The 22,219-nt window shown below is 54.2% G+C and overlaps 1 protein-coding gene and 1 pseudogene across 1 annotated transcript; both read right to left on the bottom strand.

The window, feature by feature from the left end:
• Positions 1–1,312: 1,312 nt before the first annotated feature.
• On the bottom strand, positions 1,313–13,062 carry LOC149747445 (cystatin-8-like; annotated as a pseudogene).
• A 1,965-nt stretch (positions 13,063–15,027) lies between these two features.
• LOC111171232 (putative cystatin-15) lies at positions 15,028–19,218 on the bottom strand. Its single transcript, XM_089895453.1, has 3 exons — positions 18,804–19,218; positions 16,270–16,380; positions 15,028–15,335 (listed from the first exon to the last, which is right to left on the bottom strand). The coding sequence occupies exons 1-3, from the start codon at positions 19,137–19,139 to the stop codon at positions 15,189–15,191; spliced, it is 594 nt and encodes a 197-aa protein (XP_089751579.1). The 5' UTR covers positions 19,140–19,218; the 3' UTR covers positions 15,028–15,188.
• Between the last annotated feature and the right edge of the window lie 3,001 nt (positions 19,219–22,219).

The raw sequence follows: 22,219 nt of genomic DNA, 5'->3' as shown, positions 1-22,219 counted from the left end.
GGTGGGCTGGGAAGAGAGACTTGGGGGGCTGACAGGAGGGAAGAGACAATCAGAGGAGAGGCAAGGGCTCTGCAAGGTGAATGCCACTTGTCCCCTGTCACCCCAGGTGGCATGGTGTCTCCAACCGTGAGACCTTAATTTAGAGGAACCTGAGACAAAAGAAGTGACCTTTGAGTCTCGAGGCCTCATTCTGCCTGGGGCAGGAATGCTGAATCCCTGCCACCCACCAGGCCCTGAGGTGAAGCCCTGAACGCTGGAAACACAGTTGGTCTCCCAAATTGTACCCAACACCACGTTTAAAACAGCCTATTTAGTTTTTAAAAATCTAATTGTGGTAAATACATATAACATCTCCCATCCAAACCATTTAAGTGTATAGTTCAGTAGTGTTGAGTATATTCACAGTGCTGTGCAACTGATCTCCACAAGCTTTTCATCCTGTGAAATTAAAACTCTATCCATTAAAGAATTCCCCCTCAGACACACCTTCTCTTTTTTTTTTGCGGTACGCGGGCCTCTCACTGTTGTGGCCTCTCCCGTTGTGGAGCACAGGCTCCGGACGTGCAGGCCCAGCAGCCATGGCTCACGGGCCCAGCTGCTCCGCGGCATGTGGGATCTTCCCGGACCGGGGCACGAACCCGTGTCCCCTGCCTCGGCAGGCGGACTCTCAACCACTGCGCCACTAGGGAAGCCCCAGACACACCTATTTTTAATGATTGCTTTCTTTGAGGAAGTTTCATCTCCTGTTATCATCTCTGCTTGTGTACTTCCTTCTCCACATACCCCCATCTCTCCTCAGTCTCTCTCCATACACACACCTGCATACACACACTAGTACACACCTGCACACACCTGCACACACGTGCACCCACAGACACTTGTGAACACTGAAGCTTCCTTTGAAGGCCTTATTGTCCTCACCCCTCTAGATCTGTGACCACTGTTGACATTTACATAAAAAGAAACACAAATTCTCCCAATTCACAGAGCCCCCAAGGGGAAGACTGCTGCTTCTGCCAGGGGGTCTCCCAGCTGCATCCCCCTCATTCTCCCACCGGTGACCCATCCACTTGGGACCCAGGGAGAAAGGGGCCTCAGGCCAAAGGAGGCTTCCAGAAGGAACCTGTGAGTACCCACTGCGTTCAGCCCCCTGTGGGGCAGGGCACGGGGTGGGGGGGGATTACCAGATCAAAAGGAGATTCCTTCCCAGGGGTGTGGTGGGAAATGGAATCAGACCACACCCCACCCTCTGTGCTCAGTGACAAATGTTCCTTATTCCTGGGGGCGGGCCATCATGCCTGCTAAAGGCAAGTGGCCTCCCGTGAGGCCAGGAAGGAGGACTTGGTCTCGCCCATCTTTCATTACCACCTAACATGAATCTAGAAAGCAGAACAGCAAGCAGGGGGACATGTATGAGGAAAGCGTGCTGGTAACGGCTCACAGGCCATTCATTGCTGTTTCACAGACAAAGGAAGGGATGGTGGTAGGAGCTCCAGAGCCCCTAGGCATCCACACACTTCTTCTTCATCACGGTGAAATCGCTGTGCCACGGGAGTGTGCCCACCAGAAAGGTGCACATTTGGCTCTGAAAAAGACCACCACCACAGCAAAGTCAGCAGTGTGCCAAGAGGAAGAGAAAAAAAATGGCTCTGTTGCCAGGTGTCAGCTTAGGAATATGTGGGAAGACGGGTCGTCACCCATTAAGGAATGCCCCCAAGAACCAGCCGGCTGGAGGCTGCAGACCTTTGTAGCCACCAGCAGGTACCTGGAGGGGTGTCTGTCCCCGTCCCTCCCATGGATAGACAGCAAATATTAATAATCATCATATTTTGGTGGGAGATCAGATGTAACCTTGAGTTTATTTTGAATTCTCTTTAATATTTTCTACAATGTAGATTGTATGCAATTCTATGCCATGTATAAACTAACGTAGATCATTTTAATAATCAAACAATGCCTTTTGTTCTAACAACAATGTCAGGATAAGAGCAATTTAGAGAGTTCTAGGACCTAACATATCTTTTATTCCAAAGACCCCTTCTCTCCCTTTCAAAATGTCATTGAGGGCTTCTCTGGTGGCGCAGTGGTTAAGAATCCACCTGCCAAGGCAGGTGACATGGGTTCGAGCCCTGGTCCGGGAAGATCCCACATGCCACGGAGCAACTAAGCCCGTGCACCACAACTACTGAACCTGCATGCCACAGCTACTGAAGCCCATGCGCCCAGAGCCTGAGCTCCACAACAAGAAAAGCCACGCAATGAGAAGCCTCCTCACCGCAACGGAAGAGTAACCCCTGCTCGCTGCAACTAGAGAAAGCCCGTGCACAGCAATGAAGATCCAACGCAGCCAAAAATAAATAAATAAAAATTTAAAAAGCCATTGAAATGACAAATGAAATATTCTATGTGTGGGTGATAGACGGATGAGTGAGGGGAGAGATGGAGAGACAGATTAACAGGTCGGTAGCAATCCTGCAAAAACAGCAAAGGGCATCTTCAATAATTGGCTGGAAACACTGGGGCATTTCAGGAGCTAAGAGGCAAACGGTGTCAGAGAGAATGGCGTTAGGTCTCCACTGAGTTCTGCACACATGCAAAGGAGTATTATGGGGGCCTCATTGCCCACAAACCAACAAAATACCAAGTCAAAATATTTTTATAGGCAAATTACATCAAGCCTTGAGAACCCAAAGCTCTTTTGGTCTTTAAACTGATCTAGATCACAGGAAAAAATGGAAAGCCCCCATTCTCATTACACCAGACCACAGAAATCCTGAAACCAAAATATAGCTGAGAAATAAATTATAACCCAAACTTACCTAGTAAATAGCCTTAAAAAAATACCAGCAAATTAAAAGCAGCTGCATAGTAAACAGTTACTGTCCCTAATGCAGTGCTTTTCAGCATTCCTGTGACATGAAGTATGTGGATGTCAGTACCCAGACATTCTGATTCAGTAGGTTTGGGGTGAGGCCATGGAACGTGTGTGTGCCCGTGTGTCCGTGTGTGCACCACACGCTCCAAGCCATTCTCTAGGGAAGTTTGACTGTTTAATATATAAAAGCAAAATTCCTAAATGAAAAGTGGCACATCGATCCCTCTGTATTCTAAGAGACAAGTGCGGACACCACCCATGCCACTGCTCCCTTCCAGCCTGGGCCCCACGGAGTGTCTCCACAAAGGGAGGTGACAAGAAGAAGGGGCTGTCCTGCCATCAACGAGGTGATGACTGGAGAACACCCCCACACACACATGCACAAGCACGTCCACAATTGGCCTTCAGGAATCGCACCCTGCACTCACAGAGACCCAGAAATTTGCCATAAAAGAGACAGGGATGCCAGGTGTGCATGTCCACAGCAGGTTCAACAAAGCTAATCGGGTCAGAGGAATAAGGATAGTCCCCTGCCGTGTCCTTGTGCAGAAATCGTCCAGAAACCTTGCTGAAGAGGCAGTCACCAAACAAGCCTGCACACTGGTGACCTGTGTATCTGTCACCACCTTCAGTCAGCGTGGATGAGAACTAACCACGCCATTCAAAGAAAGTTATATTTATAGAAAACCAAAAAGACACGTGCTCCATATTCCAGACACGTAAGGATGACTCAATATTATTTGAATTTATTATAGTAATGGGTCAAAAAGAAAAAATTATCCAATACACTTGGTAGATACTGAAAGAATAATTGATAGAAGAAAACATTCTTAATTTAAAAACTAACTCTTGGGGCTTCCCTGATGGCGCAGTGGTTGAGAGTCCGCCTGCCGATGCAGGGGACACGGGTCGTGCCCCGGTCTGGCAAGATCCCACATGCCGCGGAGCGGCTGGGCCCGTGAGCCATGGCCGCTGAGCCTGCGCGTCCGGAGCCTATGCCCCGCAACAGGAGAGGCCACAACAGTGAGAGAGGCCTGTGTACCGCAAAAACAAAAAACAAAAAGCAAACCACACACGCACACAAAAAAAACTAACTCTTGGTAAAGAGAGAGTTGGAGGAGCTTCAGAAATCAACACTTGATACAATATTTAGTAATAAGGTATAAATACTGAAGAGAATCCCATTAAATCCCCCAGGAATAAGAGAGAATGCCCAGCATTACTCCTCTTCAGCATTATTCCAAACACTTGGAAAGAAAGGAACAAAGTTTTCATTATCGATAAATGTGGGCTTTAAAACGTGTGCTTTAAAACCGAGATGGGCCATGGAAACCTTACAGAGAATAAAAGAGCTTCCTGAAGACAAGTTTCCTTAATTCTCTTTAATATTTTCTACAAACAGGTAAAAAGCGACAACTTTCCCTTATCCACAATGCTCCCAGTAGAAAATATAAACTTCAACCAACCATACTTGTACTACCAGGAAAAGATAAATAAAACTAACATAAAAGATAAGATGGCATCAGACACGCTCCCTGCTTGACTGTTTGTCCTTGAAGGGCCTGTATTGTGCTGGAAATTGTTCATGGTGAGCTCACAGAGGCTGTTTTAGGCTCCTGTCAATGGGCCCCTGTGGTGCCCGTGCAGTGGCTGCCTGAAGCAGCGGTTCTGAGCATGGTCCCAAGGCCAGAGCAGCAGCCCCGGACCCCAGCCTGGGGAGCTCGTGAGGATTGCCAGTTCTTGGATTCCTCTCCAGACCTACTGAATCAGACTCTTCAGGGGGAAACCGCGCCATCCAGGTGTGTCAAGGCCGCCAGGTGATTCTGACATGGCTCACGTGAAGGACCACGGGGGTGAAGGAAGGAGCCCACCTTCAGGGAGCCCGGGGCCTTCACCAACCTCAGAGGAAGCCCTTGGATGAGCCCCGGGCACTCCCACCCTGAGTCAGAAATACAGGCTTGAGGCCAAAAGCCCCCAGGCTATGTCAGCCCCCTGCTGAGAGCCTGGGGCTCTTCTCTGACATTTGTGGAAACCATGGCTGAGCCTGGGAGGGTGGGGACACCACTTGGCCTGGTCACTGCTTGATCTCCAGCACCCAGAATAGCGCCAAGTGCCAAGTAAGCTTTGATGAGCGGCTGAGTGAACGGAATCCCTTTTGTGCCTTCACAAGGATGAACGACTGCGGGGCTGGCAACAGCTGGGTGGTGCATCAGGGTCCAAGAGGGCAGACTCCCAGTGAATGTGTGTTAGAGTTTTCCTGCACCAGGAGCCTGGAGGGATGGAATCCTTGCAATAAGAGTGACCTTGACAGCATCCTGTCCCTAGGACAAGGGGTCCTCCACATCCTGCTGCCCTGCACCCTCTGCTCTGAAGGCCACAGGGCTGACCACTTCTGGGGCGAAACACTGGGACTGGTGCCGACCTCAAGGGGAGGGTCTGTGGACCCCAAGTTCTGCCTGGGGCTCAGAGCAGCCAAGACCATCGCGGATAGTTGGCTTGTCGCCTACCTTTCCCAGTCTGAAGTTTTCCTTAGCCATGCCGGAAGCTTTCTGCCGTCGGTGCGGGCTATTTCAGCGTCAATAAAGCGTTCCAGATGGCCTGCGGCCTACTTATTAGCAATCATGCAGTTTTGTTCAAAAAGCTTTTTCTACTTTTTAAGTCTCAGCTAACCCTTAACAAATTGCTCTCTCTCACTCTCTCTCCCTATCTCCTCCCCCTCCCCCTCTCCAAACATATCTTTAGGGGATGGCCTATAATGCCCACCGCACACTGATACAACCACCCGGAGCTCGACGCCCTAGGGAAGGCTCCATCCAGCCTGGGGCCTTCTGGAAGGCAAGACCTTCTACTTCCAGAACCTGGGCTCTCCTGGGCCCGGGATATTACCAGTTCACGTGTGCCCCATGGGAACAGGCCCCTCGACCACATAGGACCCCCTCCCTGAGTCCCTTCCCACACATAACCCCCTCAGATTCTGTCATCTGAAATCCCCTGCCCTTTGGGACTTCCCCACCCAAGGCCCCTCCCACCACCCCAGGGGCCCATGTGGCCGGGGTTTGTCTTCCTGTTCTCTAAGTGTTTAGGAAGCAGAACAGCTGTGATTGACAGAATTTGCTAACAGTTGAGTGAGGTAAAGGCTGCTCACATGTCCGTGTAAATCTGCTCCCATCTGGTTTTAAAAGATTACAGCAGGATTTAGAGATGGCCAAGCCTGCCATCCAGCAAATCCTTCTCCTACCAGCTCTTGGCATCACAGAAGGAATAAGGGCCGTCCTTCCGCAGGGGTGTTCCAGGCTTCGCAGGTGGGGCCCCTGGACCGGCAGCATCAGCATCACCAGGGAACTTGATGGAAATGCAGGACCTCGACCTACTGAATCGGAAACTCCAGGGGTGGGCCCCGCAGTCTGTGTTTGAACAAACCTCCAGGTGATTCTGATGAACAGTGAGGTCAATAAAAGATGACAGGGCTTCCCTGGTGGCGCAGTGGTTGAGAGTCCGCCTGCCGATGCAGGGGACACGGGTTCGTGTCCCGGTCCGGGAAGATCCCACATGCCGCGGAGCGGCTGGGCCCGTGAGCCATGGCCGCTGAGCCTGCACGTCTGGAGCCTGTGCTCCGCAACGGGAGAGGCCACAACACTGAGAGGCCCGTGTACTGCAAAAAAAAAAAAAAAAAAAAAAAAAAAGATGACAGCAGGAGATGAAAGGTGTGTCTGCAGCTTGGGTCCAGGTTCACCTGGACTCACGCTTTTCCGCCAGGCCTTCCCTCACTGCCCACTCCAGCCTTTAACGAGGTCGTATGACCTCTTAGTTTCTTTCCAAAGAACTAACAAGGGTGACCGGACTGTAGTGGGAGAAGCTGGTTAGCCAGCTGGCGGCTGACCCAGGGCTGAGACGGGGGCGTTGGGCACTAGAACGCGCACCCCTAACAGCCGTCCCCACTCCTCCTACCTCCCAGAGGTCCCGGACTCTCTGCTCATCCGGCCACAGGAAGGAAGAGGATGGCTGTGTGCTGATTCCAGGGAAACGGGAACCTGAGAACTCACATCCCTTTCTGGAGGTGGGTTAACCAGAGTGACAGATCCAAAGCCCGTATCTGATCGCATGGATCCCAAGAACGCCATGACCTAATGTTTCTCTGGCTTTTCAACCTCCTAGGGTGGCCTGAAAGTCTTGCCCACAGCCTACGAGGCCTGGCTTGGCCTGGTCACTGCCCACCTGTCTGGCTGCTCACGCTGGCTCCCCAGGGTTGCTGAAATGGGCCACGTTCCTTCCTCCCCTCCCCCACACCCCTAAACCCTCCCCACTCCCCTCCTGCAGCAGATGTTATTATGGGTGGGGCCCCAGGCACCGACCCACGCTGTCACTTCCCGGGGCTCTCTGTTGCCAGCAGAAGCCAAGGGCTCCTGGAGCAGCTCTTAGCCTGAGAGTTTGTGGATGAGGAACGCAGCTCCTCTCCTGCAGGTGGCCCAGCTCTGCAGTGCTGCTCCCTCTCCCCAAGGCCCCAGGGACCCTGAGCCCAGATGCCCTTGGTTGTCACCTGCTCAGTGGCTCCCCTGCACTGGCCCCTTCCCTGCCCCCTCTCAATCCTCTCCAGGCTGCCTGGTGCTTCCTGGATGGCCTCTCAAATAAACCACTTCACTGGAACACTAGCACTAGGGTCTGCTTCTGGGGACCCCCCCCCAAAAACACTGCCCACCAGCCGCCTTCCCCTGTAGCCCATCTACCCTCGGGCTGCACTTTCATCTATCCCTGGGGAGGTGGTGCGCAACCATGATTGTGTAGGGGACCCAGGTCCCACACAGGGATCCTCACTTAACTGGTGAGGGTGCGGCCAGTGCAGGAGGGGACTCACCAGCAGTCTAAGGAAGCCCACTGACGCCTGGCCCCGAGCACCACGCCACAGACAGCATCCCAGCTCTCAGGTCTGGCTTAGTGGTTTGTCTTCTAATTGATCCCCTTGCTCCCTAAAGGCTGTGATCACCTGTGTCCATCTCAGCCCCACCTAGAGCGGCCATCACGGAAGGGCTGCATGCCCATGATGCATGGGGACCAAAGGGGAGAACTGTGAAGGGGATGTGGAAGTTACAGGACCCGGGAGCCTTAACTTCAAAGGGCGGCAGGATTGCCCCTGATGGAGTGTGCCGCCATCAGCCTCGTGCGCTGCGAACGCCGTGTTGATGGCTCACTTGTGCCAGGAGGTGGGGTCACGTGTAGACTGGCCCCTCTCCTGCCAACGGAGGCAGTGTGGAGTCCAACACCTGGGGTAAGTCTTTCTCAATAGCCTGCCTGCCGACTCTCTTTACAACTCATCCCTGCAAGCCTCCTGTGCAATTATGCCCCAACCACGCAACTGAGGCTGGAAGTCAGTGGAATTTCAACGCTGAGGGCTTCTTCTTGGACTTGGCAGGTGGGGCCGTGTGGAGCATCACCCACATGGGAATCAAGTGAGCAAGGTCTCCCAGCCTTGGGCCACCTGAGGCCCTGCGAGGAGGGGTTCTGTGGACAGAATGTCTCCACTGACACTAAAGAAACGTAGGACTGACAAAAGGAAGGAATCTGGGAGGAGGCACTATATGAGCCTATCTATTCGATATCAATCCACATTCCATGGGATGTGGATAGATTGAATGTTGCCTGGGGCTGCATTATTACAAAATATTCATGGCGCTCAACTTGTCTCCCAGCCTTAGCAAACATGGATCACAGACGTGTGATTTGCAGTTTGGGAATTAACTGAGTTCACAGGTTGGGGCCCCTCGGACAGAGGTCGCAGCACGTGGAGAAAAGACGCCGGGCGTGGAGTCCGGCGCTCGAGTGTCCAGAACCGCTGGGTCCCAGTGATGTTTACACACCCTCTCTCTCAGCCTGGCTTCAGTCTGTGCTGCTGGGAACAAATATGCAAATTGGGAGGAAGCACCCTTACCGCAGCTGGACCTGCAGCACCTTGACCACCTGGAAGAGGATTTCTCCTTGCTCTCCTTATTGTATTCCTGCACAGCGAACCACAGACACTGCTTCACGTTGCCACTTGAGGTGCTGATGGTCCTCGATTCCCTCAACACCTTGCCTGGGTTCTTGGATAGGAATGTGCTATCCACCAGGACCCCCAGAGTCTGGCCACGGTCCCTCCTTCCGGGTGCACAAGTGAACGTCCTCGTCCTCCCAGGGCTGGAGCTGTGGGTAGGGTGGGGTGACCGTGGATGCCACTACAGGTCCAGAGATCTTACCCTGAGAACATCAGCCCAGCTGGATGAAGACAGAACTGTCAGGGTCACCTGGTGTGGCTCCCCCTGTCTTCCAAGGAGCCCTGCCCACGAGAAGCCAGTTCAGGAGTCCGCCACCCACCCCAGCATCTTGCTCTTCTCCTCCTGGGTGGCTCTGTGGCTCCAGGCAGAGCGCTTAGAGCTGGCGGGCCAGCACCTACCCTGTGAGCCTCTCCTCCCACTCCGGTTTCTGTGTCTCAGGCCTTTAAGATGTGGCTGTGAAGGGTGTGGCTGCCCTGAGGTCTCCTGCCCTGGCCCTGTTTCTAGTCTGCTCCCCCTCCTGTGGAGTTGGGTGCCCCAGCCCGGGGTTCTCCCACAAACCCAGCACTTTCAGCTACATCTAAGCCCTGGTCTGGGGCCTCCTCGTTCCTGAGCCCTGGTGTGTGGTCACCTTCTGAGTCCATGCCCTGCAGGGAGGTCCCACGTTGTGATGTAATCCCACACCGGTGACCCTGTCTCGGTGAGGGTACCTCTCCCCTGCTGGCCACTGTCCCATGGTCCTGGCAGCTCACACAGCAGGCACACCCCTCCTGCTTCTGCCCTCAGGGCAGAGGGCCCACCCACGCCGTGACCCTGGCTTCCTAAGTGCCTGGCCTCTGACTCCCTCCTCTGGAGCCCCAGCACTGCCGTCTGCTGTCCCGTCCTCCGGGGAGCAGTGGCCACAGCCCACCCTGCGGCTCAGGTGTGCACCTTAGTGGGAGGGGGCGTGGGCACCCCTGGGCTCTTGGACGTTCCTGGAGGGACAGAGAGGTGGGCATTGGTCCCAGGATGTTAAGGTTGATGGGCTCCTGACACTGGGCTATGTATGGGAAACCGCTGCGTACATCTGGCTGCTGGAACCTTTGCTGGGTGGGACCCCTTCCTCCACGTTGTACTTAAACTGTCGGAGGTTTGGTTGTTTCTCATTTTCAGCTGCTACAAACAGTGCTGTAGTGGACAACACTTTTCCAATATCTTTGAAAAATTATGCAAGTATTTCTGTATAATAAAAGACAGAGAGAGAATTGATGCAAAAACTTAACATGAATTTATATTTAGTATAAACAGCCGATTGCCGGTCACTTACTAGTAGAGTTGACTCTTGAACAACGCAGGGGTGAGGGGCGCCGAGCCCCAGTGCAGTCGAAAATCCACGTGTAACATTTGACTCCCCCGAAACTTAAGTGCTAATAGCCTATGTTTGACCAGAAGTCTTACCAATAATCTAAACAGGTGATTGACACATGTTTTTCATATTCGATGTATCATATACTGTATTCTTGCAGTAAAGTAAGCCAGAGAAAAGAAAATGTTATTAAGAAAATCATGAAAAAGAGGAAATTCATTTACAGTCCATATATGTATTTATTGAAAACAATCCATTTATAAGTGGACCCGCCCAGTTCAAGTCCGTGTTGTTCTGAGGTCAACTCTAATGTATTTATGATTTTTGAATTTTGCTGCATATTAAAAGCACCAGGGAAGTTTAAGAGGTTCCCACCTTTAGTAAATATACAAATGCACTATGATATGAATAAAAGAAGCCTATGACGTTGACTTAAAAACTAAAGAATTCTCAGCAATGTTGGAAAATGCTTATTAAAAAAAGTGATGCGTGAGATGCAAAACACTAAATACTGGTGAATCTCTTTATTGCCTGTCTTTCCGCACGAGAAATAAAACAGACTTTCTAAGGGTAGGGAATCCTTCCTGTCACGCATCATGACACCCCCAGAGCCTGGAGCCAGGCTGAACACAGAGAGAACATGTCAATATTTGTGGACTGAGTGAGAAATGCTTTTGCTTTGATGAAAAAAACATTCATTTCTGACTTTTCTTTATATTGTTTCAAGCATTACTTCAATCATTAGGAAAATAACCTTAGCAAAGGTATGATGGTATGTAAACAAAAACAGGGTTAGAGCGAAGGGCAGTTGCTGTGCTCATGGCAGATCGAAGAGGAACCGGGCCTGAGGGCTCACAATTTGTCACCTCTAGGGATTTAGCCACACATGCCCCTCTGCCCCTGGGATCAGGAGGCCTCAGGCACCATAGCACAAGGTCTGACCCAGGGGAGACCCCGCTCTGGGGGCAGATTAAGCTCCAGAGCCCACAGTGGCCTCTTCCTTGGGCCTCCACGTGCCTCCTGGGATCGGGGCACCCGGTCCCAGTGCTGTCATGGCCGAGAATGTAAAGCAGACAGGCCTTCTCCTATGCTCAGTGGTTCCCACAACCCAGGGAAACACGGGTGAGGGAGGGCCCTCGGGAGGGGAGCCCGTGCAGGCTGGCAGGCACCCGAGGCCCTACTGGGCCCCTCAGGCCGGGATGTCATGGAGGGCAAACCCCAAGACCCAACCTGGCAGATGCAGAGCCCGCTTCGAGGGTCATCAGTGCATGGAGTCCCCTACCCCCATGTCCTCCAAGGCTGTGCTGATGGAGTAACCCCACCAGCTGCCCCTCAGCCCTTTCCCTATGAACTACCAAGTTCAAAGCACCTGCTGGACTTTTGTCTGACTCTAGGGTGCATTTGAGGTTTTTGTTTGCTCGCCTTTTTTTTTCTCATGAAGCCTAGTTGCCCAAAGTCAGCTTAAACATAATCTGTCTTGGTTTGTGGCACTCCTGGCATTGGTCCACGCATAGCTGTATGACGCAGTGGACACCCGTGCATCCATCACCCAAGCCGAGAGCTGGAATGTTATCAGTCTCTGACATGCACTCCTCAGCCGCCGTGTGACCCCACTCTGCATGCTGCGCTTCTCATCCCTGCCTTTACTCAGAGCTTCATCACCAGTGTCCGCAACCCTGACATGTCCAGTTCTGCTGGGTTTTGTACTTTGGGAAAAGATGAGTATCCCTCATGGCACATGAAGCCCTGGGACCTGGGCTGTCCACTCAAGGGTATGGTACCAACTGTGGCACACGGAAGCATCACTGTGGTCCTCAAGCCCTCCCTGGTTAAGACTAGCCCATCTGCACACTTAACCCTGATTTTCCAGCCTCCCACTGTGTTGGGCCTGGCACATGGCTGGTTTCCACCTGTGCCGTGGAGGCGGAGTTGACAGCGTCAGGACGAGGTGTGACGATTCCTCCTACTCTCGGGTGGTCACTCAAGTGAGGGGTGCCCTGGGGGCACCTAGCCTGAGAACACGTGGTGTGGGAGCTCCTAGCGTCCGGCAACCTGGTCTAGGAACTATTAAAGGTCTAGCTATTTGGAAGCACCTAGTCGGGGCCCCAGAACAGGTGGAACAGACCTGTCCCCACTCCAGGGTGAGCCCAGCTGTGGCGATCTGAAGGGAAGCCACACAGCCACGCCTCTGGGTCAGCCTCAGACCCATGACTTGATAATGGACTCTTGCTGTGACACACTGTTGAGGTCAAAGGGGGCTTGTAGTGCAGCATTTCTGTGCCAAGAGCTGATCGGTGCACCAAAATTCACCAAACTGAAGTGATATTTCTAAGGGTTAGATATTTTGTAGAAATATGTGGTTACTCTTGTTGATTTTGTAAAAGAACCAAATATTATGCCCCTAACACTCTCATAAGCCTTTGAACTTCACAAGCATGTGCAAAGACACACACACACACCATCAGCACGTTGATATTACCTAGAAAGGTTTAATTCTGGGCAGCTCTGAACATAATAATCCCCCTATCCTGCATGCCTGTCAGGAAGGAGCAATGCTTACTGCTATGTGTCACCGATATTTTGAGGCTGCTTCTTATGCAGCAAGAGCTAATTGACACAAAATCTTTGCATTGTGTCTTCCTTTAATTTTGGAAAATGTATCTCCATTATTTCTTCAAATATTTCTTTTTCCTTTTCTCTTCCTTTGGTGTTCCTAGGTTCGCAGTTCTACAGATGTTTGTACTTCAACTTCTATCCTTAAATCACCCGACTTTTCTCTCCCTTACCTTCTCATCCTTTCCTGCTGCCTCTGCACGCATTCCCCAGTGCTGAGACTTGGATTAAGGAGGAGTCTCAGCATGTGTATCCCAAGGGGCCCTGCTTCTCCAAACCAGGTAATCCCAGAAAACATTCTGGGTTTTGTGGAAATCAAGAATTTCTAAAATACGTGTCCATTTTTCTATTGTGTGCTTCTACTGTGTATATTTTCACTCCCTACTGATTTCAGATGACTAGTGACTAGGCTAAATCTGGAGCGGTTCCTCCAGGACACGGTGACACAGGACAGGCCACTCCTGGTTGCGACTGACCTTAGGGAGTGGGGCATCATCCCCAACCTGCTAACATGGGTTCACCAATGACAACAGTTGTGGGCATAAAATTCACCAGCCCCACCAAGACCCTCACATGGCGCAGGACCCTGAGCCTCAGCTCGGTGAACGGGCCATGGTTTTAACCACATATTCCCAGACAGCGGGAGCCAGAGGCAAGATATGGGCCACAAACAAACTATCCTCACTGCGGTTCACACACCTCGAAATATTGGGCTTCCTTAGAAAGCATTTCCCAATCTTGGGCACAAGTGCCAACCACCTGGGGACTTTGTGTGTTTCTGACATCAGGTAGCAGAGATGGGGGGAGTGGGTCTCTAGGAGATGAGTGAAATGAAGCCACTGGGGTTTCCAAAGTAGAAAACGACTGACTTATAATGAAAGAGAGCAGATGGCAGGCCTTCCCCAGGGGAATGGGGGTTGGGCTAAAGATGCTGACCTGTGAGCAGAGCTCGCTGGCCCTCAGGGCAGGGCTGTTGTTCCTGGGCCACCGTGTGCGGCCCAGAGCAACGACCCTCAGAACTAACAGCTCTAAGCCAACGGTGGGCAACAGGCTGGCTTTGCTGACCATAAGACTCACCCCGTCAGTGTGTACATGCCCCTAGCAGGGCGAGAAGATGTTACAGACTCTACACACAGGCTGGACAAGGAGCCAAAGCTAACCCAGGCCGCTGTCTTTGTGACCTGCCCAGTGGAGCTGTCCTCAGTGGTCCTGGGAAATGCTGTCCCATCAGCACTGATGACCACGTCAAGGGAACCAACTGGCCAGGAAAGGATAGACTAACCACACTGGACACACAAATCAGATCCCCGAACTGAAAAGTCGTAGGGAAGACCCCTCAGCCCCTCCCTCTGAAGTCCTCCTCCAGACAGCGTCCCATGGCCTCTCTGTCCCACTTAGAGCCCCAGGCCCCCATTCCTTGGCCCCTCCTGGGCTGCCCCCATCAGGACCCAGGAAGAGAGAGGTGCTCACGGGGGGCTCTGTCAACTCAGGGCCTGTCCCAGGGCTAGTGATCAGTGTTGACGGCCATGGAGGCCCAGGCTGGGTGCCGATGGGGGGCTCAGGGGTCAGGGAGCATGAGGGGAGGGGTGACTGGAGCTGTCATCTTCTGAGCTGACCCCAGACGCCCTGAGAAGATTTCTCGTCGGTCAGGCAGCTCCAGGGCAGATGCCCCGATGGCGATCCACAGAGGACAGAGCCTTCTGTCATCTTTGTCACCCACCTCCCACCCCTGTGCCTGGGCATCAACCCAACACTACCACCGCAGAAGGGCCACTCACTGTGAATCTGGCCTCAGAGATGGACACAGAAGGGACACAGGTGGCTGTCGTCTGGCAAAACTGTCTGGATTCCTTTTGAGTGGAATGGATGGGGGCCTGGAGAGATTGGAGGATGATGAACAAAGGAATGGAAGAGTAGATGCATGGATGGATGGATGGATGCATGGATGCATGGATGATGGAAAGATGGATGGATGCCTAGATACATGGATGGATGTATGGGTGGATGGATGCATGGATGATGGAAGGATGAATGGATGCATGGATGGACAGACGATGGACAAATGGAGAATATATGAAAGAATGAACGAATGAGTACACACACTAACCATGAGGACCCTGCAAGAACCAGGAAGGGTACCCTCCCATGAGCTGAGGAATTTGATTGACTCAGCACCCTGCACGCACAGCCAAGGTGAGAACAATGGTAAATTCTCCATCGCTTGTCACTGGCAGCAACGTCCATGGAAATAAACCAACAGGGAGAATGCAAAACTGACAGGGACCCAGAATGTGCTCTGAGATGCCTTTAATTGCTCTGGTGCCACGCAGACCTAGGACTCCAGACTCTCATTCTTCAGGAGAAAAGGAGCTGCTGTGGGAGCCGGGAACTCCTCCCCCCATTTCTGCTGGCAGGTGCTGTTCAGGAGGGTGAACTGGGTAAACCATGGGCGTGAGTCCACAATGAAAGTGCAGCTCACCTGAAAAAAGTAATTTTATGTAAGACATAAAATCAGAACAATGTAGCAATGAGAGCGCTTAGCAGGAAGGACTTAGCAGGAGCTCAAGGTGCATTAAGAACTAAAAAGGAAAGAAAAGCAGAATCCAACAGTGGCCTGGGGCTGGGCTCCAGAGCTCTAGTCTCCACCATCAAGGCAGGCGCTCCTGAGAGGGTGCCTGGTGGGGCCATCGCCTGCCTTTCAGGGTCCCCCCCGCCCAGGGCACGTGGCGCTGCCTGAAGGGTCTCTGCCCCGTGAGCCCTTGGGGGAGCCAGCACCCTGCCCAGGAGATGGTCCAGAATGTGCCCACCCCGCCATCAGCTGCAGCTGCAAGCCCCCCAAGGAGAGGCTGCCCCAAGGCTGGGCTCCGGGAGACCCCAGCCCCTGAGGGCATCACCCTGACTGAGGCCCATCCCCAAGGTTCCAGTTCAGTGCACCAGATGTCAGTTCATAGGGTGATGACAAGCGGTCTGACTGACCGGGACTCCTCCTTGCCGCCCAGGAGACCAGAGGGAGGGGTGGGGCGACCAGCAAACTAAACTGTCCTCCTGTCCAGAGGAATCGGAGCAAAGGAAAGAGGCCCACAGGGAGAACAGCGTCCTCCTGGACCCGAGCTCTCAGGAAGCTGGAGGCTGGGGCCCGGGGAGTCTCCATCCAAGAGGGAAGGGCCCATGGGGGTCTGTGGGGTTCTCTGGTGGGCCAGCCGGGCTATGAGCACAGGGCCCAGCTTGCTGCTGTGCTGGGAGCATCTCTGTATAGGGGGAGCCCTGGGACCTGGCGGGGAGGGGCCCGGGCCTGTCATTCTGCCCCAGGGTCATCCCTGAGGCCTTCCAAGCCTCCTCTCATAGACCCTTCTTGACATTATTTTTCATTCTCTGAAGATTTGTGGTGATTTTGGTTGATTTTATCCTCAAACCTTTTTCTGTTCTGGGCCTTCTTGCAAGGGGCAGTTGTCAATGTCTTCGTCGTGTTTTTTACAAATTGTGCGGCCCAGCTCCAGGTCCATTAAATATATCCACCTATACTTCTGTCAAGGAGAGATTGTAGAAACTTCTGTGAAATACTTACTTTGTAGTAATGAGAAAAACACAGACAACCAAGTAGAAAATAGGCAAATAGGTATGAATGTGCACATGTGTATAAATTGGGACAAACCTAGGTGCATTTTTCTTATTTTTAATTTATGTATTATTTTACTTTTTCATTTTAATTCTCTACTCTTCCTACGAAAAGATGTCCCTCGGTGCAGCTCCAGCCCTGGATTCTTCCCTGCCACCCTCCTGATAACTGGTACCCAGGAGCCGTGTCATGAGTACATGGCGGTGGGGGGGGGGGGTTGGTCACGGGAGGGAGGTAGGGCCCCAGCGCTGAGAGCACACGCACAGCACACCTGACATGAAACCCAGCTCTCAATCCTCCAGACACACGGAGGGCATCGCACAGCTCCTTCTAGGGAGGCGGATGGGGGTGCTTGTCCCCGAGCCACCCTCAGAGCTGCCCTGTGCCTCGGGGTTAACACAGATAGGATTTCATCCCCTCAGAGAGGTCGTGAAAACTCGGAAGAACTCCAACACGGAGAGGAATGTAACCGGAATCTTCCATAGGGAGGAGTACGGCCCTGACCTGGAATTGTCTAGAAAGCTGGCTTCCTTAGGGGCTCAGGAATGCCTGCAGTTGATGCCACCAGCCACACACACACACACACACACACACACACACACACGCCCAGCCCCTTGCACTGCCGCTGGACCCTGGGCGAGGATAGGCTTAGGGCAGTGGGGGGCGGGGGGTGGCAGCTCAGTCCACAGTGATGCTCGAGGGGCCCTCAGCCTCCACAGGTCCAGGGCTGGGCGCAGCCCAGCGAAGGGCCAACCGGTCAGCAAATGAGGGCCCTTGAGGAAAGCCAGGGCCGTCTGCGCAGGGAGGGGGCCAGCCTCCAGTCCGATCAGGAGTGTGTGCAGCGGGGGACCTTCACATCAGAGCCCCGCTGACCCGGGCCACCTTGGGGCTAGCCATCCGGGGCCAATAATGGGTCTGGGCTCAAGACTGTTGGACAACAACTAATCCAGACAAAGTATCTGGGGCGGGGGAGGTATAAGCATCGGTGGGAAAGCGCTGCACAGCCAGGTGCTAAGGGCACCCACACTCCCATCAGGTCCCCCCTCTTCCCCACCCTGATGCTCTGTAACCCATGGCCTTCTTTCCCAGAACTGCCTCGGGAACACTGACTGTGACGGACTCGGCCCGGCCATCTTCCTGTCTCCCCCGCCCCTCACTCTGCTGTCTGCCCACCTGCTCAGGACAAAGACCTGGGGTCTGTGCCTGATCCCCGCCCCACTACATGCCACGTCAACCTCCAAGCCGACTCAGAAGCCGGTTTTCCTCTGCCTCCTGGCATCCAGGGCCCAGCTCCTGCACCCTGGTCTCAACTTGCCCCCAAGCTGTGGAGCTCACTGCCCCCACAGGGTCCAGAGAGATGCTGGACAAAGCTGAGCAACCTCCTTCCACAAGTCCCTGCTCCTCTGAGGATAACATCCTGACCCAGCCCTGGCACACACCCACCCTGCACGCCCACCTCTCTGAACCTCCTTCCCTGAGACACTGGCCCACAGCCCTCAGGCTGGCCCCGCCGGGCACTGGCAGCTCACCCTGGTCCAGGACCCTCTCCGGGGCTGCCCGCCCTTCTTGTTCCCAAACCTGCACTTGGCCGGGTCCTTCCAGGAGTGCCCGTCATGAAGAGCGCTTCCCCACCCCTCAGCCCTGCGGTCCTACACTGACCGCTCTTGTCCAGGTCTTCCACTATCTCACCTGAAAACTTAGGGCCTGTGTGCTTCTCACCACCAGTGTAACAGCCCCACGAGGTCACGCCCTGTCTGCCTCTGCTGCCTCTGGCCAGGCCTGACCCACGGCGGCCACGTGGTCAAGGCCGACTCACTTCACGAGGGGCCTCAGCCCAGCATCCAGGCAGTGATCCTGGCAGCTGAGGCCTGCTATCGGCTCCGCTCTGCACTGCCGGCCCTTCCTGGGCTTTGATGTCGGGGCGCCGCCTCCGCTCCGTCTGTCTCCCTCCTCACCTGCCCTCTGCCTCCCTCTCCTTCTCTCCCTGTTCCAAGTGCTAAGCTAACACATCAGAAACTTGGAGCCCTTCTATTTTGGTACCTTGTATTTTTAAATATCCTTGACCAAATGAAACATCCCTTACCTTTTCCTGCAGACAGCGGACGGCCCCTTCCCCCGACCCCGGGCCCAGCTTCAGGAAGAAGGTGGAGCCGCAGACAGGGAGCCTCCCTCACCCCCTGGCCCCCACTCCCCACCCCCACCCCCCACTCCCACCCCCATCCCCCATTCCCCCACTCCCAGCCCCAGCCCGCATCTCCCACCCCATCCCCCACTCCCACCCCACCCCCATCCCCCATCTCCCACCCCCATCCTCCACTCCCATCCCCTCACCTTGCGCTGGCTCCGCCCCACCCAAAGCAGCTTGTAAGCGTACTCATCTGGCTCGTGTTCATTGAAGTGAAACACAGCAAACTCCACACACAAGCGGAAGTTTTGCGTACTCTTACTGATGTCCTCAAACTTGCAGCTGCAGACATGAGGCCCCAGAGCAAGAAGCCCCAGGAGCAGAGACAGCTTCAGGAACATGCTGTCCGGCATTGGCCTGGAGGCCGGCAGTACTGTGGGCCGCCCTCCCCAGCTCCCCAGCCAGCGCCGCCCGGCCCTGCACAGCCCTGTGCTGCTGGCCAGGCCCTCGGCCCAGCTCCTCCTCTCTGTCCCTCCCATCATCACGGGACGGGAGGCAGTGGCGGGGGAGTGTCCCAATTTCCACCCCTCATCACGTAAACCTTGAGCCCAAGGACATGCAGGCTCCGTTCCCCCTCATCTCCAGGGCATCCCCAGCCCAGCTTCGGTAGGGCCTTGGTGAGGGTCTCAAGCCCACTAGGCTTTGCCCTCATGGCAGTGCCTCCCTGGGCTGGCAGAGTCACGGGCACTTAGGAATGCTGGTGGGTCCTGAGTCCCGGGAGCCGAGGAGAAAACCAGATCTACCTCTGACCTTGGCTGCAGCCGATGACCTCAGGGCACAACGGGAAGGTCCAGTGAGGGACAGCATGGGGGCCGGGGCGCCATCCTCTCCACCACCACTGACACCTGCTGACCTACATGACAGAAGGCCTGGCCATGCTTGGCAGTGGGCAGGGGACAAGGGGTAAGCCAGCCAAGGCAGGGGCTCTGCTGGAATGGATGTGAGCGGTAGCCATGGGCAGGAGGGGTTCCGGGGCTGGGGAAGGTCAGGCCCTGCCTTGCCCCAGCCAATGTGCATTCTCACGCAGATCTGCCATCTGTGGCGCTGTGGCCTCTGCCGTGTGGCCGTGTCAGGCTCTTCTCACGGGACCCGTGTTACTGATGTGCCCTGCCTGGGGTGCACACCAGGCCGTGGGATCGAGCGGGCCGGGAGAGTGGGATGTGCTGCCTGTGGACGTGAGGATGCTCCACACTGGACATGGGGGAGACGGACTCCTGTATGTTAATGATGATCCCAGAAAGGATGCGGGGCCTGGGCCATCACCATGGGGACAGGTTGTAGGACAGGACTGGGGCTGCAGTCAGCCTCTGGCACCTGCATTCGTACCCTGGTGCCCCACGGGAGGCTCGTAGTGGGTTTAAAATCACCCCATGACTGGGTCTGAATGCTGAGGGACATGTGCAAAGCCCCCCGGTGTAGTTAAAATGCATCTGAGGTCAGACCACAGAAGAATTGAAAAGAGCAGGACACAGACCTTCCGACGGGAAACAGGAGTTGAGGTGAAGGTGGCCACTGTTGCTCAGGGGGTTCTGTCTGGCCTTGGCCGGCATGGGGCCCAGGAACAATGGCTCCACCCCTCTGAACCCAAGTACCCTCAAAGGAAGCTTGGCTGACCACACAGCCACCCTTATCAGTTTGTACTTGCACCTATCAGATTTTGGGGAGATGTTAGAAATCCCAAACACAGGTACTAAAAGATCAAAGCTGGCTCAGGCCAGCTGTGCTCATGGAGCTGCCCGGAGCTGTGGGGGAGGGAGGGGGACACCTGTTTCACCAGTGCTTATGGCCACATCACAGCAATAGGTCAGTCAGGAAAGGGACAGCCTGCCAACCACAGGACACACAAATCAGATCCCCGAACTGAAAAGGCGTAGGGAAGACCCCTCAGCCCCTCCCTCTGAAGTCCTCCTCCAGACAGCGTCCCATGGCCTCTCTGTCCCCCTCCAGGGCTGCCCCCACCAGGACCCGGGAAGAGAGAGGTGCTCATGGGGGGCTCTGTCACCTTAGGGCCTGTCGCAGGGCTCGTGATCAGTGTTGACGGCCATGGAGGCCAGACTGGGTGCCGATGGGGGGCGCAGGGGTCAGGGAGCATGAGGGGAGGGGTGACTGGAGCTGCCATCTTCTGAGCTGACCCCAGACGCCCTGAAAAGGTTTCTCGTCGGTCAGGCAGCTCCAGGGCAGACACCCCGATGGCGATCCACAGAGGACAGAGCCTTCTGTCATCTTTGTCACCCACCTCCCACCTCTGTGCCTGGGCGTCAAACCAACACCACCACCGCAGAAGGGCCACTCACTGTGAATCTAGCCTCAGAGATGGACACAGAAGGGACACAGGTGACTGTCATCTGGCAAAACTGTCTGGATTCCTTTTGAGTGGAACGGATGGGGGCCTGGAGAGATTGGAGGATGATGAACAAAGGAATGGAAGAATAGATGCATGGATGGACGGATGGATGGATGGAAGCATGGATGGATGCATGGATGAAAGGAGGGATAAATGGATTGATGTATGGTTGCATGGATGATGGAAAGATGGATGGATGCCTAGATACATGGATGGATGTATGGGTGGATGGATGCATGGATGATGGAAGGATGAATGGATGCATGGATGGACAGACGATGGGCAAATGGAGAATATATGAAAGAATGAACGAATGAGTACACACACCAACCATGAGGACCCTGCAAGAACCAGGAAGGGTACCCTCCCATGAGCTGAGGAATTTGATTGACTCAGCACCCTGCACCCACAGTCAAGGTGAGAACAATGGTAAATTCTCCATCGCTTGTCACTAGCAGCAACATCCATGGAAATAAACCAACAGGGAGAATGCAAAACTGACAGGGACCCAGAATGTGCTCTGAGATGCCTTAATTGCTCTGGTGCCACGCAGACCTAGGACTCCAGACCCTCATTCTTCAGGAGAAAAGGAGCTGCTGTGGGAGCCGGGAACTCCTCCCCCCATTTCTGCTGGCAGGTGCTGTTCAGGAGGGTGAACTGGGTAAACCATGGGCGTGAGTCCACAATGGAAGTGCAGCTCACCTGAAAAAAGTAATTTTATGTAAGACATAAAATCAGAACAATGTAGCAATGAGAGCACTTAGCAGCAAGGACTTAGCAGGAGCTCAAGGTGCATTAAGAACTAAAGAGGAGGGCTTCCCTGGTGGTGCAGTGGTTGAGAGTCCGCCTGCCGATGCAGGGGACACAAGTTCGTGCCCCGGTCCAGGAGGATCCCACATGCCGCAGAGCGGCTGGGCCCGTGAGCCATGGCCGCTGAGCCTGCGCATCCGGAGCCTGTGCTCCGCAATTGGAGAGGCCACAACAGTGAGAGGCCCGCGTACCGCAAAAAAAAAATTAAATTAAAAAAAGAACTAAAGAGGAAAGAAAAGCAGAATCCAACAGTGGCCTGGGGCTGGGCTCCAGAGCTCTAGTCTCCACCATCAAGGCAGGTGCTCCTGAGAGGGTGCCTGGTGGGGCCATCGCCTGCCCTTCAGGGTCCCCCCCACCCAGGGCACGTGGCACTGCCTGAAGGGTCTCTGCCCCGTGAGCCCTTGGGGG

This window comes from Delphinapterus leucas, chromosome 15 (genome assembly GCF_059928025.1).
Source record: "Delphinapterus leucas isolate spDelLeu-1000000601 "Yukka" chromosome 15, BTC_Dleu_Yukka2, whole genome shotgun sequence".
NCBI classification, from domain to species: domain Eukaryota; kingdom Metazoa; phylum Chordata; class Mammalia; order Artiodactyla; family Monodontidae; genus Delphinapterus; species Delphinapterus leucas.
This window is presented reverse-complemented; position numbering and strand designations above follow the sequence as displayed.

Excerpts from the sequence above, each read along its gene's own strand:
- LOC111171232 (XM_089895453.1), bottom strand. The coding sequence starts at position 19,139 with ATGATGGGAGGGACAGAGAGGAGGAGCTGGGCCGAGGGCCTGGCCAGC. Across the intron at positions 16,381-18,803 it reads TGGGGCGGAGCCAGCGCAAG|AAGTATAGGTGGATATATTT; the intron begins GTGAGGGGATGG and ends TCTCCTTGACAG. Across the intron at positions 15,336-16,269 it reads AAGGCCCAGAACAGAAAAAG|GTGAGCTGCACTTTCATTGT; the intron begins GTTTGAGGATAA and ends TACTTTTTTCAG.